At 37.2% G+C, this 14,980-nt stretch overlaps 1 protein-coding gene across 1 annotated transcript in view; it reads left to right on the forward strand.

The window, feature by feature from the left end:
• The first annotated feature begins 566 nt into the window (after positions 1 to 566).
• ODAD2 (outer dynein arm docking complex subunit 2) overlaps positions 567 to 14,980 on the forward strand; it is a 76,052-nt gene continuing 61,638 nt past the window's right edge. Inside the window, 10 exon segments of the mRNA XM_071560003.1 lie at positions 567 to 1,101; positions 2,250 to 2,407; positions 3,798 to 3,993; positions 4,558 to 4,664; positions 5,122 to 5,258; positions 6,193 to 6,306; positions 9,087 to 9,308; positions 10,400 to 10,407; positions 10,701 to 10,817; positions 11,023 to 11,164. Coding sequence (XP_071416104.1) covers positions 878 to 1,101; positions 2,250 to 2,407; positions 3,798 to 3,993; positions 4,558 to 4,664; positions 5,122 to 5,258; positions 6,193 to 6,306; positions 9,087 to 9,308; positions 10,400 to 10,407; positions 10,701 to 10,817; positions 11,023 to 11,164 — 1,425 coding nt within the window. The 5' untranslated portion in view covers positions 567 to 877.

Here is a 14,980-nt window from a genome sequence, read left to right on the forward strand (position 1 = left end):
TACATTATTTAACCCGCACCAAAGAACATAGATCCCGCTTTATTATTCGCTTTATTACTTCAAACCCCGCTGCTCTCCCGTCCCGCGGGGCCCGCCGCGCGTCCCCCCGGCAACGCCGCGGCCATGGCGGGGCGCGGCGCGGCTGCCCCGGGACCAGGTGCGGGGCGGCTTCGGGCGGGCTCCCGGCTCCCTCCAGGGCTCCCGGCTCCCTCCTGGCCCCTGGCCCCGGGGTCCCTGCTCCTTCCTGCTCCGTCCTCAGCCCCTGCCCCGGCCTCGGCCCCGCCAGGCTGGGCGGGCGCGTCTGACACCCGCCGCTTTCCGCCGTTCAGAAGCAGCGCCGGGGTGCCTGGCTGGAGTTTGTGTGTGTGTCTGTGTATCTGTGTGTGTGTCTGTGTGTCTGTGTCTCTGTATCTATGTGTGTGTGTGTGTGTGTGTATCTGTGCTTCTGTGTCTGTGTGTCCGTTTGTGTATCTGTGTATATGTGTGTATCTGTATATCTGTGTCTGTGTGACCATGTGTGTATCTGTGTATCTGTGTCTGTATCTCTGTCTCTGTGTTTCTGTCTCTGTGTGTCCGTGTGTCTCCGCCGGCACAGGGGGTTCTGACGGGAGGGCTCCTTTCCCCGCAGACAGCAGAGGCCTCCTGCGCGCTGCTCCCGTTGTTTCTATAGCACCCGGAATTAACTAAGGCGACATGAACTGTGTTTGCACACGACTCCCCTACTTCTTGAAAATCTGCGAGTTGACTTCTTCAGGTGCCCCTTCCCCACTTGGGGGCTTTACACGAGTTAGAAGACTCATAATTCCCACACAGGTTTGTTTCCCCTCGCAGCAGCGCTGTCCGAGTGAGCGCTCGGCCGGCCGAGGCAGGGACAGCCATGGGAGCGGCGCTGCAGAGGGCGGCTCAGCGCACGGCCGCGGGCTCCGGCACCGGCACGCTGGAAATCACCCCGCTCAACGAAGCGCTTCTGAGTCAGATTGTTAAGTTTGCAGAGGAATTCAGCACTAAGCATCCTGAGGAAGCAGAGTTTGTCTTCAGAGAGCCCCTTGAGTGGAAAACGCAGTTGGACTCTTCAGTATTTGGAGAGGGTTATGAGGTCAAGTAAGTGTGAATTGCAGTGTGTTTTCAAATGCAGAAGGTGAACTATGAAGCAAAATTGTGCTCTCTTAGCATAAAGAAAGCATTAGTGTATTTAGGAGACTGAAATGGCTAGAATTTTTATTGATATGTATTGAAAATGTCGAGCTAAAATTTGTAGTGTTTCTTTTTGAGAGTTTGAGACTATTCTGCCTTGGTTGTGATGCAGATGATAGGTTAGTGGTTTAGACAACTTGAACTATCTATTCCTAAGACTTTTCACAACGTGTACCTAACAGTGATTAACTGTGTGATCTCTCTTTGTCTTAGGAGTGGCTCCTGTGTGTTGGGTTGACCTTGGTTGGTTGCCAGGTGCCCACCAAGCTGTTCTATCACCCCTAGTACACTAGACAGGCGAGAAAAATACAACAAAAGACTCCTGGGTTGAGATAAGGACTGGGAGAGATCACTCACCAGTTAATGTCACAGGCAAACCAGACTGGACTCACGGATATTACATTTGCTGCCAATCAAAAGTCAGAGCAGGATGATAAACAAAACCAAGCCTTAAAACCATCCACCTTCCTCCCACACCTACCTCTTCTCAAGCTCACCTTCACTTCTGATTTTCTCTACCTCCTCACCATGGCACAGCAGGGATGCGGAATAAGGGCTGCAGTCAGTTCATTACACGTTTTCCTCTGACGCTCTTTCTTCCTCACACTCTTTCCCCTGCTCCAGTTTTGGGGTCCCTGCCACAGGACAGTCCTTCTCCAACGTGAGTCCTTCCCATGCACTGTAGGTCTTCACGACCTTGTCCAGCATGGATCCCTTCCATGGCATGCAGTCCTTCAGGAACAGCCTGCTCTAGTGTGGGTGTCCAGCAGGGTCTCAAGTTCTGCCAGCAAACCTGCTCCAGTGTGGGCTCCTCTCTCTGTGGTCCACAGGTCCTGCCAGGAGCCTGTTCTAGCACAGGCTTCCCACAGGGTCACAGCTTCCTTTGGGCCTATCCATCTGCTAATTTGCAATGAATGAATTGGTTTACCTTGAAAGTGCTTTGAAGTACAGTTCAAAGAAATTATGTGTGCTTTACCATGTAAAGCTTGAATAACATTCAAGATTCTTCTCAGTTAAAGTTCTTATTTTAAAAAGATGTAATTTAATTTTTCTAGTGAAGAAACTGTTCAATCTGAAGCCACAAGTAGAGATGGCCAACCATTGCTTCTCCTCTCATCATCAACTCTCAGAGTTCGCAACTTTGACCAGCTGTCCCATCTGCTACAAATTGCTAAGGATAAAAAGTTAAAGGAAGCACAGGCGTGCCTTGAAGGTTTTCTTTCTTCCTTTTTCATTTGTGTTTTTTTTTTCTGTTTGCTTGTTTGTTTGTTTGTTCTTTTAAAATCTTTTCTCAGTCTTAAATGTTTTCTGCAATTTCTGTTTATGAAATGTGCAGAAAGAAATATATGCTTTCATTTCAAGTATGTGAGAAGGTCTTCATTCTTGAAAGTTGGTAGAGGTGCTGATCCCCAGAACTTAATATATTAAGATTTTATTTCTTGTTTTATTCACACAGAAATTAATAACTGAGAAATCTGGAATAAAGTTAAAATAGTTGAATCTCATATACAAATTCATGTATACTGAGCAATATCCCAGCTATGACAGTAGGCTTAAACTTCAGAAAAAAAGGTCTTCTTTGAGGCTACTAACAGTTTTTCCTACATATGTATTTTAATATTCCTTTATATATCCTTAAAAAATAGCCAAAGAAAATATATGCTTAAGACATTCTTACCTGTAGAAGGTTCACAACAAGCACTTCCAGATTCCTTTTCACAATGGCTTTAAAATACAGGTACAAGCACTTCTACTGTGTCATCTTCAAGTCCTAGATTTTCAAACTGACAAGAAGACAGTTGATATGCTAAACTGGATGTCCTCCTCCTATGTGGAAGTAGAAGAGATCAGTGGTATTCTTTTGTAATACTAGTAGAAATGGCATCTGCAGTACTAAAATATAAATGCTCATACTGGATCAAGCTTCAGATCCATCTAATCCAGAGTCCTGTCACTGACAGTGATCAACCATGAATAATAGGCAAGAGTAACATGGCCAGTGTGTCTTGCAGAGCCCTTCACACATGGATGGAACTTCATTTGAAGGAACAGAGCAAGGTGGTTTTGTAAAACACATTAACATGCAGTTATGTCACTGTTTACCAAAAAGAGCAGCTGGCATAGCTGAGGAAGTAATGGGGCCATTGGGAATGCTGCTAGAAAAGCTTAAATAAGTTCTCTAACACTAAATCATATTTCCAAAATGATCAATTTTCAGTGAGTTAAGCCCATTGATTTCCTCTTTTGGGAATCAGCCAGGCATATTTTTGGGAAAAGGTACTGTTGATAAAGGGAACTATTTAATATCCACCCCTTGGCTGAATGAATCTTAATCTTTGCTGTGAAAAGCAGTCAGTTCATTAAGAAAAATTTCATTTTGTTCTTAATGTTATCATATTCTTAAAAGTACATTAAGATTGCGGTAGAGAAATATGAAAGAATACATCAGAGAGTAATGTCTGATGAGTAACTATCCCCAAGATAAAGTTCTTATTGGAAATTAATAGCACCAAAATCATGCAGCAATTAAAATAAAGGTGTTTGTCTCACCTAATAATTTTAAACATATTAGCACATTTCAAGATTCTGTTTCATATTTGCAGCTAACAGAGATCCCATAGTGAAAATTCTTGGCCCTGAACATGGGACTGTTGAAGGAGAAGATACGTCCATCTTGCATTTATTTGACAAAGTGAAAAGAGGTGATGACCCTGAAGCAGAGACAAAAATGAAAATCATTCTTCTTCTTCATCAGCTGGATTTGCAACTGCTTAATAGTTCTCTGAAACAGATTTCACAGTACGTGGATTTCAAATGGAAGCTGAGCATCTCAGCCAGTGCATTTTTTTTTTATTGTTAAATCGAATTGGTTTCAATCCACTGCATATGTTTTTGGTGTGATATAAGGAAATTTATGGAAATAACTTTCACTGTTCACTAAGTTATTGAAAAAACATTTTTATGAAGATTTTTCTGTAGGTGTGGGTATGCAAGTGTGTGCCCACAAGTGTGGTTTTTTTATTGCATATGTTTTGCATTAGGTTAGCAAATTGAAGTAATTTGTACAAACAACAAAGTTACAGTTAAATATTTTTCATGGAACTGTTTATTTCTTCATGGAACTGTATTAAGTATTACACTGAGTGTGTTTCATAGTTACAAGGACTTTGTCTTAGGTATGGAACCAAAATTTCACCAAACTAAGGTAAAATTTAGAAAAACTATGCAAGATTACCCACTTTCATATTTTTGTTGCTACTATTAAAACTCAATATGAAACACAAAAATCATGTAATATTCTCTTAATTTCTCTGAATACATCCTTTTAATGAATACATTTAAACCATTTTCTTTTAATTGCAGAGATGTAAGACTAAATCCAGCTGCTGTAAATAATGAAGTGAATCTTCTCAGGAATTTCTCTGGGAAAGGAGAAGATACAGTACTGGAATCACTGGAGTATACATCAGGTTCAGATCTGATCATATTTCATGTTTATGTAGACCTTTATTAAAGCGCTTGATTTCTGTGTGAAATTTTCTGGGTTCATTTCAGTAATCCATTTAAAGAGTTTATTTCTACCATAAAGTTATAAAGTAAATAAAAAGTACTTGCAGACATGCAATGGTGTTCTTCAGCCTTTACATACATAAATAGTGTCCCAGTTATATGAATACCTCCAGTGGAAGTAAAGGAAGTGAACTGACTCCCTGATCCTGAAAAGTGCTAAGCACAGTTACAGTTCTTGGTTGGAATGGGCCAAGGGTCACCAGAGTTTTGCATGATTAATACCTAACAGTATGAATTCTTAAGAGTAAGGAATTGTTTGGGGAATTTGATTTGTATACATGTTACATTAATCATCAAGCATAACTATTAAAAAATACTTCTAAACTACATAAAAACACTTTTGCTAATTGGTTACAGATTACGTGTTTGCTAATGGATGCCGAGCTCCTCCCTGGAGACAAGTGCATGGCGACATTTGTTACTTAGTCATCAAACCACATGACACTGATCCTTTGTATATCACTTGCAGCACAGCAGGAGTGTTTTTAAATGGAGTAAGTAATAATAAAGGGTATCATGCACTAATGAGTATTTTTATTTGCTAAAATTAAAACTCACTCAGATTTAGCGTAGTGATATTTGGGCTGCAGAGCTCATATTTTGGTACAGAAAGAAAAGTCACAGTAATAAATGTATGCTAGTTTTTCCATTTGTTTTGAGTGCTTTTCCTGTAAGTTTTATACTAGGAATGTATTCTGCACTTTTTGCTAATGATGTTTGATTGGTCTTTAAAGGTACTGTGAGACTTGATGCCTCATTGCTCTTGATCTGAGGTGTAATATTATTGCATGTGGCTAATAGGGCTTCTTTTGTCTTTTTATAAATAATAAGCAGTTCTTTGTCCTTTTAGTGGAAGCTTTTCAGAAATTATTTCTCTCTCTTCTCCTTTTCATTTTGGTTACCTTTTTCCTTTCAAGTGGATTTTATTTAGGCATATTAGTCCCCTACATGTGTTAAGCAGCAACCAGAGCTCTTAACATTCATTTTGAAGATAGGCTGATTTCCATTTGATTTCCTAGGAGTTAAAAAATCCAGGGAAACTTTGACTTGCCACATTTGAGCTCATAAAGCTCAGGCAGTCAAGCCACATTATTTTCTGATGCTTTTAGACATCTGCCATTCTGCACTGGAAGCTCATATTTGCCATAAGCCAGTAATTCTTTTCAGTGGAACCTCATATGGTACAATTAACCGAAAGTCATTGTCTGCAAAATTCTGTGTAAGATCTTGGTCATCTGTTGGGATCCATGGAGATGACCCATACATCTTTACAAGGCGTTGTTGGAGTTTGATGGACTCTGCTGAGCACGAGACTTCTGTGCCTAATCCGTTACAGACCTTTGTGCTCTTTAGCACTCTTGTGGTACAGATTAAATAACCTGTCTAAGGCAAAACTATTAATAATTTAAAATGTATTCTTTTTTTAAGGGTCAGCTAAAGGGTAAAGATATTGACTATGAAAGAAAAAGTGATGTATATAAAGATATAGTCACGTTTTTAAGAGAGAGATCACCTAGATTTGTAGAAAATATGGCTAAACAGGTATGTATTTACTGAGACTGGGTGTATCTTTTACTTTGTGCAAGTGTACATTGTTAAGAATTGCATTATAAACCTGTCTGAATGTTTATGTTCTTTATGAAAGATAAATCTATTATTAAATTAAGATTTTTAAAGACTGAAGTGCTTTTATTATTTTTTCTTTGGATTTGTTTTAGTTTCTGCTAAATATGTTTCTTTTGTAAAGAGCAAATAACACACCATTTCATGTATTGTTCTATCATACCTTATCATGGGGTTTGAATTACATGTGAGGTCAGCCTCTAATTTTGCATGAAATGTTTGCTTGTCTTCTGGTATTGTTCTCAATGGAGCACTGGAAATGTTAAAACAGGAAAATATGATATCCTTATGGAAAAGGTCAGCTTTTTATGACAGTATTTTTCTGCGATCAAAACCACTTACATTTTTATCTTCATTCTTTGTAACCCAAACATAAGTAATAGCCCAAGTTTATTTTACGAGAACTGTCTGATTTAAATATCAGAATGGAGAATTAAATCTCCAGCTTACACTATGTGTTGCTTCAGTCCCTGTAAAATGCAAGTGGTTTGGCTTTAATTTAGAGCTCTGTATCAGCTAGAATCACATAGTGCCACTACAGTTTTAGTTATTTCTTCATTCCTGATAAAAACTCATTTTTAAAAGATTTCTAGTGTGTTTATAACTGCTTAATAATTTGGTGGTAAAATTCATTACAGGCCAAAACCTGCCAAAGTTTTATTTTAGTTCTTTAGTTCTTTATAAGCAATTTTAATTATTGCAAGAAGGAAGTAATTAACAGGGAGATTTTCTTACCCATTTGTTCTGATTTTCTGTGATGTAATGCTGATTTTTGAGATACAGATATTTGACAGTTCTGAAAGAACAGAGCATTTCAAGTTGTACACATAAATACAGTAGATTATATTAACAGTAATGGAATTGAATTTGTGAGTTGTTCTATTTGAAAGGGCAATAAATCCAAAGTTTCTCATTTATCTCAGAGTTAAATGCTATACCTACATACTGGTTTACACTTTATAAATGGGATGGCATATGAATGTTTTTAGACATAATTACTAGTTTAATGTATTTGCAGTGATTTGGCTTCAATTGATGCTCATGAATAATAAAATATGGTAATATTTGAATGATTTTTACAGTTCTAATCCTAAATGTTAATGTAGATTAATGTTACTATTGATAGTAGAGATAATATATTTTTCTTTATTGATTTTCAATCTTAGAAAGATAATGAAACTATTCAAGAAATGTGTACACTTGATAAATAAAGTAAATAAATAGAATTTATCCAGTTTTTCTCCAATTATCGTACAAATCACACACTTGGTATTCCCTGGTTGTGTAAATGTGTTTATGCAGGAGAATATACATGATACCGTTTTAATGGTTTAGGAATATCGTGCCATCTTGCCATGCTGAAGAGCTGCTTTAGTACATTCTGCTTTCTAAAACTAGAATTTAAACAAGTTAATACTGTAGAGTTGCAGAGCATTTGTACCTGAGGAAAAATCTTTTCTGGTCTAGAAATTCCAAAAGCAGAGAAAAGCTGTGTTTCCAAGTTTGCCTGTGTAAGTAGAACATGTCTGGAAATAGTTTCTGAGGAGAGGAGAGCTTCAAAAAGCCTGTTACCTGCACATATATTGCAAACCAATTAACTTTTATAATACCTGCCTGGCCTTGTTTTCAGCTAACATTCAGAATTTCTGTTTTGGCATAAAGGGCTATAGGAAACATACTTTTTAATGTATGCTTAGCTGGTCTAGCTACAGCACCAGTTCCCTGGTATTTTTCTGGTTTATCAAGGGCTAAACAGTCTTGTCTGGAGTACATTTTCAGAATGAGAGAATTGCCATGAGTTAGTTTGGAATTAGTTGGGTTGGCAAGCCTGGAACAGCCGATTCACATCAGGGACTGGTCAAAACCAGACCATACTGTGACAGTCTCCTTCAAACTGCTCTGAATCAGATACATAAAGAAATGTCTTCACCTATCTGGTAGTGACAGCTGCAATAATAATACGTAGCAATCGTATGCTGTCTTTTCTGTAAAAATTGAATGTGTTCCCGTAGAGAATAAGGGTTGACAAGAGTCCTTTCTGTTGTGTATATTTTTGATCAGCCATGGTACTGGACACAGACAGCTGAAGGATTGGGAGGTGCCACTCAGCTCCATTCTTGTATGTGACTTGTTCAAGTGGTTCGTCCTGAGAGACAGAAGATGAAAAAAATGAAATGGAATGTGTTTACATTAATTCAAAACTATAGCAAATTAAATTACTTGGAACTGAAGTCTAGCCGTTTATGATAACCTGTTTTCAGTTTTATGTTCATTACTTTTCTGTGGGAATTTTTTGCAAATACAGGGAAATGCCTTATATGTAATGATCCACTGAAAGCAGAGTGATTTGACTTTGCAATTCGAGATCTTAAAACTTGTTGGGAATTAGGCTCTATAGAAGTGCTTATGTCATAAATTATTTGTAGTAGAAATTGAACAACACTAAATTTTTAAGTATTTTCAGAAAGTTCCAAATTTAGCTACTTCATTTATTTAAAAAACTTTAATTTGCAGATCGAAACTGTTATTAATGTTTTGTTCTTTAAAGATTATACAATTTTTTTGCTTAGAATCTAATTCTACATTTAATGTATGGAATTTTTAAGCACAGAATCCTAGAATTGTACTTATAACTTATTGTTTTAATATACGTTAATCATATAGCAATATGACTGACAAACCATGTCTCCTTTTATTAGGAATATAGTTTTTTTAAAGAACAAGCACATGAGAAGAATTCTCAGTACATGGAAGGTGCTGATGCTGAGGTTTCTGGACAATCCCAGAACCTTTATGATTCTACAGAAAAGAATGTAGGTGGGAAAGTGAGAAGTTCTGCAGCAAGGAGAAGATCCATTGGCAAGAAGTTACAACCAACTATGCAGTGGAAAAATACTGGGCCTCCAGCTTCCCACAGATAAGTAGTTTCCTTTATAATTTATTTTTTCTATAGATTTCTCTACACTGTGCTAATGATCAGACTGCATGTTGTAGGTTTGCATTATTACAGTAAACTAAGGAGAATGAAACAAAACTTGCTGCATGTTAATTTTTAAGAAAAGAGTATGGACTACCAAAGAGACTTCTCTGTTTTTTCCTGTCATGTGGCAACTTCAATGTTATTATATAATTTCCACAGCAAGGCAGCGAAATGTCTCGCGATTGTCTGCAGTACTGATACATCATCACAATTTTTGTGTAAAATACCTTTTACACCAAGACAGAGGAGAAAAATCTAATCTAAACCACACTTTCTGAGGGAGGCAAAAGAGACTCATGATGGAAAATCAGAATGACTCTTATTACTATCGATTTTTAAGTATTTCATTGTATGAGCCACTTTTGTAGCTCTGCTAAGCAACTATATTTACTAGTGAGATTATCTCAAAGTCAGAGTAGCCAAAGTAGAGTATACATACCTTGGATATGTGTCTTAAGAATTCAGAACTCCGCTTTGATTTCACATTTCCTGATTGCATGGTAATGGAGGAAACGGAGTATCTGAAGAAAAGCCTTTCATTGCTGTCCTACCAAAAAAATATCCAGTATCCTCTCAAGTCTGCCGTTTTGACATAGCAAGAGTCATTTTAAGAGATTTGGGATTTGACCTAACAGTCATCAGTTAAAAAAAAAAGGTTTTCCCATGGCCAGACCTAACCTTTTTCCACAGTCATTGTTAAAGTCTAGGTGTAGTGAAATTGGCTGTAATAATGAATATTATCTTTTATTGTTGTGACTTGAAAAGACATTTTGCTTTCACAACATTGTAAGTTAGGGACAAAAAAGCACCAGAGATTGTTCCCAGCTAGACCTAGGAGTCTTTTGTAATAGAAGGAAAGCAAGAAACACTGTATTTGGCATGATCAAAGCTGTGGAATATGTCGAAGAACTGGGCAAACTAGAGCACTTCTGCCTGGAAAAAAGATGACTGAAGAAGAAGAAGGGTACAGAACATCATGACTGGGGATGGTAAATAAGGAACAGATAGTCACTGTCTGTTTCAGGACAAGAGTCAAGGGCGTCAAATAAATGAAAATGAGCCAGTGAGATCAGTTCAGAACAGAGAGAGAGACTTCTTCATACACCACATAGCTAAGCACTCAAAGTCTTTGCCAGAGAATATTAATTTCATTTGTTTATGTGAGTTCAAAAGCAACCAGACACACTCATTGAAGAAGAATCCATCCAAAACTGTTAATGGATGGACAGTCAGGAGTTCTCTGAATCACAGTCTGATGAAGAATGTTCTGGAAAAAATTATTTCTGTTTTTTTGTTTGTTTGTATTTTTGTTTTTTAATAAACCCCAATCTAGTGGCAAGGCTTCAAGAAAAGATACTGATGAAGAAAGGAGTAGTACTGTCTCTCTGAAAAAAAAAAAGAAAGCCAGTAGCACTTCTAAATCTGTTAAAATTCATCGAGCTTCAAAAGGGTATGGGTTGCTTTTTTTTCTTCCTTCATTCTTGAATTTTTATTTTCCCTGTCTGTAGTAATTATCATCATACTTATTATGTTGTAATGTCAGTTGTATTTTTATATTTTTTTATTAGGCAGTGTTCTGACACCTGTTTGAAATGTGCTTGTCCATATTAGTTTATAGCTGTTTAAAATTGGTGATTCTGTTTATTTATTTTTAGTAAAGCATCAAGCAGTGCAGAAGATGTTAGTGAAAGTTCCTCAGAGGCTGAGGAGGACGAACAGCCTATACGTCGTCAGGAAGGAACCACTGATTTATCACCAGAATACTGGGGAATTCAGAAACTTGTGAAATTTGTAAAGGTAATTAAGAAATATTGATAAATTTTATAAAAAATAAAAAAGATACAGTTGAGGACACAGCTCCTCATCCTTTCCACCTTGTGTGTATTTTAGAATAGCCCTGTTATGCAATATGTTTAAATCCTGGAGCTGTGGACTTTCCTATCACACACTTGTTTTTTTAATCTGCTATTTTTGGCTTATATAGACCTTTAGATTAAACCATCTGTTCAGTGTTATTTAAAACCTAGGATGGTATAATCTCTATTAATTATTGGGTTTCTGTTTTGATTTTTGTATGAAACTTTCCAAGATATTTCTTTATGTGGATAATAACTTTCAAGAGTTTTCATTAAAACTGAATAGTTGCCTAAAGTCTTTCATCAGCTATGATTAATGCATGACTGAAGTAATTCTAACATGGTCTTGTGTCTGGATAGATGCTTTAGTGGACAAGAAAATGTATGATAAACAGGCATCCTCTTAAAACAAATGAAAAAACCCAGGTTTTTACGCAGACTTGTTGAAAATCTTTTGGAACCTATAAATATAGACAGTTAAAATTCTGAATATGTCTGAAACACATCAAAATCCCAACAACCCTCTACTATTGTGGAAAACTCTAATTATGTTTTTCCCTCAGGAGAAATTCCTTTACAAGTTTGCACTGGAATTTATGTTCTGTTAAGTTACTAATAAAAGCACTGGCTTGTTTATTTTTTTGAGTACAGAGCACACACATCCGCCTGATAAAGTGATGGTGCTGGAATTTTGTACAGCAGAAAGAATAAGTTCTCTGAGGAGCGGCTGAGACAGCTTGGGGTATTTAGTCTGGAGGAGAGGAGGCTCAGGGCTGACCTTATCAGAGTCTACAACTGTGTGAAAGGAGGTTGTAGCCAGGTGGAGGTCAGTTGCCTCTCCCAGGCAACTAGAGACAGGATGACAGGGCACAAGCTTCAAGCTTGGACATCAGAAAGAATTGTTTCACTAAAGGGATTGTAAAACTTTGAATGGGCTGCCCAGGGAAGCGGAGAAGTATTCAGGAAATGATGGGTGTGGCACTTCTTGCTGTGGTTTAGTTGATATGGTGGTGCTCGATCAAAAGTTGGACTCCATGATCTTGAAAGTCTTTTCCAACCTGCATGAGTCTATGATTCTGCGCTTCAGTGCTTGTGAGGAATAAGCAAAGCTTTGACTGCTCCCAGTCCTTTAACAACTGTAGGAGGGTAACTCAGTCTTTTAAACTGCATTCTGAGTACTCAAACTTCTTGTTCTCAGTTCATGTATGTGGAGCCTTGCTAGTGGTTGTAGGCAAAAAGACACAGATAAACATGGATAATACAAGTCTCTCTACAATTATCTTTTCTAGATTGGACTTCTATATTTTTGTCATTTTGGCTGGGGTAAAATAACCCTTTGCAAATGTAACTTGGTGTAACATTGAGCATGTAACTTGCTCAGCTACTCCTACTGCTGAACACACAGTGTATACATTTTGCATGTTTCTTCCTATTTGCATGTAATTACAGTTCAAGGTGCTGTTTTCAAATCTTTGTTAATAGCTTGCTTTGGTCTGTGTTATGCAGCACTTCTTTGTACTTTTCTGAGACCTCAGGGAAACAACCATGCTACTTTTAGGAAAGACTCAAGGTCCTCCTAGAGAAGATATTAAAAATTACTGTTGATGAACTCATGGAACTCTTTTTGTTGGCCCGTTTATGTATCACCCTCTTTACCGACCAGGCTCTTCTCTCCTGGTTACTTAATTCTCAAACTCTGTTTCCTCTCTACATCCTTCATATAGTCATGTTTAGGTTTTAGTATTGGACTTTATTCAGTATTGAAATTAGTATCTACACTTGCATGGAACCATTCTGAATGAAGATTGAGAACAGCAAAGAGAAAAATATATTTTTCTTGCACCTTTGTTTTAGAAATTGGTCTATTTTGCTCCAGCTGTCAACAAGCAAAATTACATAATGGTTTAGAATTAGAAAAAGAAAAGTGGAACATTTTTGCTCAAACTGTGAGTACCTGTTAAGTTTATAACCCAAAATTCTATAATAAGAAAAGTTTTGTTACGAAAATTCAGATGTATACTTGTTCATGTATTCCTGCACACCCAAGTCTTCAAGTAGTTATTTAAATTAGATATAAATTAAAGTATTTGAAGTTATATTTAAAATAGTTCTGTGTTGATTCTTAGCTACATAAAGCAAGAACTCCCTAGTGTCAGATAAAGCTAAAAATTGATGCCTCAGTGCCATGCCACAGACAGTGGTTGAAATGTTTTATTGATGGAGTGCTACTTTAGCTTGCACATGGAATTCGTTTTAATTCATGTATAAATACTGCACTTCTGGCCAGACTTAGGAGGTTTTTTTGGCATTCTTGTTGTTCATGTAGGCAAGTGTTCACGACACATGCAACGTAAGAGAAAATAAATTTATGACTGTGTTATTTAAGTATCTACAAGCATATTTATGTTGAGCCACAAATTTCAGAGGGCTTTCATGCCTTCAAAGGTTGTATACATTGTTTGCACATTTGAAAAAATTAATAAAATGCCTTAAATAATAGATGTTTGAGATACTGAGAAGATACGATAATTTGTAGATGCAACCATTTGTTGAGTGTCTGCTAAAGTAAATGTGAATCACAATTCTCAAGACTCTATAAAGATGAATTTTCAGAGAAAAAGACTTCCGTAAAATTTGAAAGATGTGTAGTTTTTATACCAATGTTTGATTGTCATCAAATGTTAAAAAGACAGTGCCCATGTGCCCTGGTGCTGCATAGTGGTGGATGGCTGGGAAGGGAGGACATGTCTCACATAACTCAGTCAAATCTCATTCAGTGGGCAAGGAAGAGGTACAAAAACTGCAGGATACACTGGGTGTGTTCAGGGCTTCTCCCCAGCTGAATTTTGGCAGGACCTTTGGAAGACTGCTGTGTTCAAACAACATTTCTGTAGTTGGCAGGAGGCCTCTCTGCAGAGGACTTACATAAAGATGGCAAACAGAACCAGGGAGATAGGAATGTACAGGAATATTCCTTCTGGCCTTTGCCTCTTTCCTTCTCTTTCTCTCCATTCTTTCTTTCTCTCCATTCTTTCTTTCTTTCTCTCCATTCTTTCTTTCTCTTCTTTCTTTCTTTCTTACAGTGTACCTACTGAAGGACCAAACATTTGTGTGCTTATTTTGCATGTTGTAATACTGCTCGAAAGTCTTTTGATAGTCATAGGAAAAGTCTAAAATCTCATGTTTATGGATATTCCTGAACTGTAAACTGCACAGGGAACTGCAAACAAATTTTCTAGTCTTGAAATCTGACCACATATGTGTAATTGATGCAAATGTTAATATCTAATGGCAGCAGGAGCAAAAGTACCTAATCCATGTAGAACATATATTGGTCATGCCACTTTTTTCACAATCTGTGGATAAGTTAACTTTTTTCTAATAATATTCTTATATTTTTCTTCATATTAGCAAGACTTGCATGAGATTGTGTTTTAGCTATTAAATACAAAATAAGCGTATATAAGTGTATTTAAAATATTTTTATAAAATAATTTTGTCACTGTGTAATGCCTTTTTTCAATACTGACCAACTTTTCATTTAATTTACCTGACTTTATTAGTGCAGTGTCTAGGAATAAATCTTTTCCCTTCCATGATGAAAGTATATGGTGGGTGATATGAAGGTTATTCAACTGAAGATGAAAAATAGGGTTTGCTGTAGTTTGACTAAGCAGTAGATTGTTATTTTTCAGAAAATACCAAATGTATCTGACATAATTGTGTGCCACTTGCTGGTGTTTCTAGGCATGTTAGG

Source organism: Pithys albifrons, chromosome 7, assembly GCF_047495875.1.
Source record: "Pithys albifrons albifrons isolate INPA30051 chromosome 7, PitAlb_v1, whole genome shotgun sequence".
In the NCBI taxonomy this organism is placed as follows: Eukaryota; Metazoa; Chordata; class Aves; order Passeriformes; family Thamnophilidae; genus Pithys; species Pithys albifrons.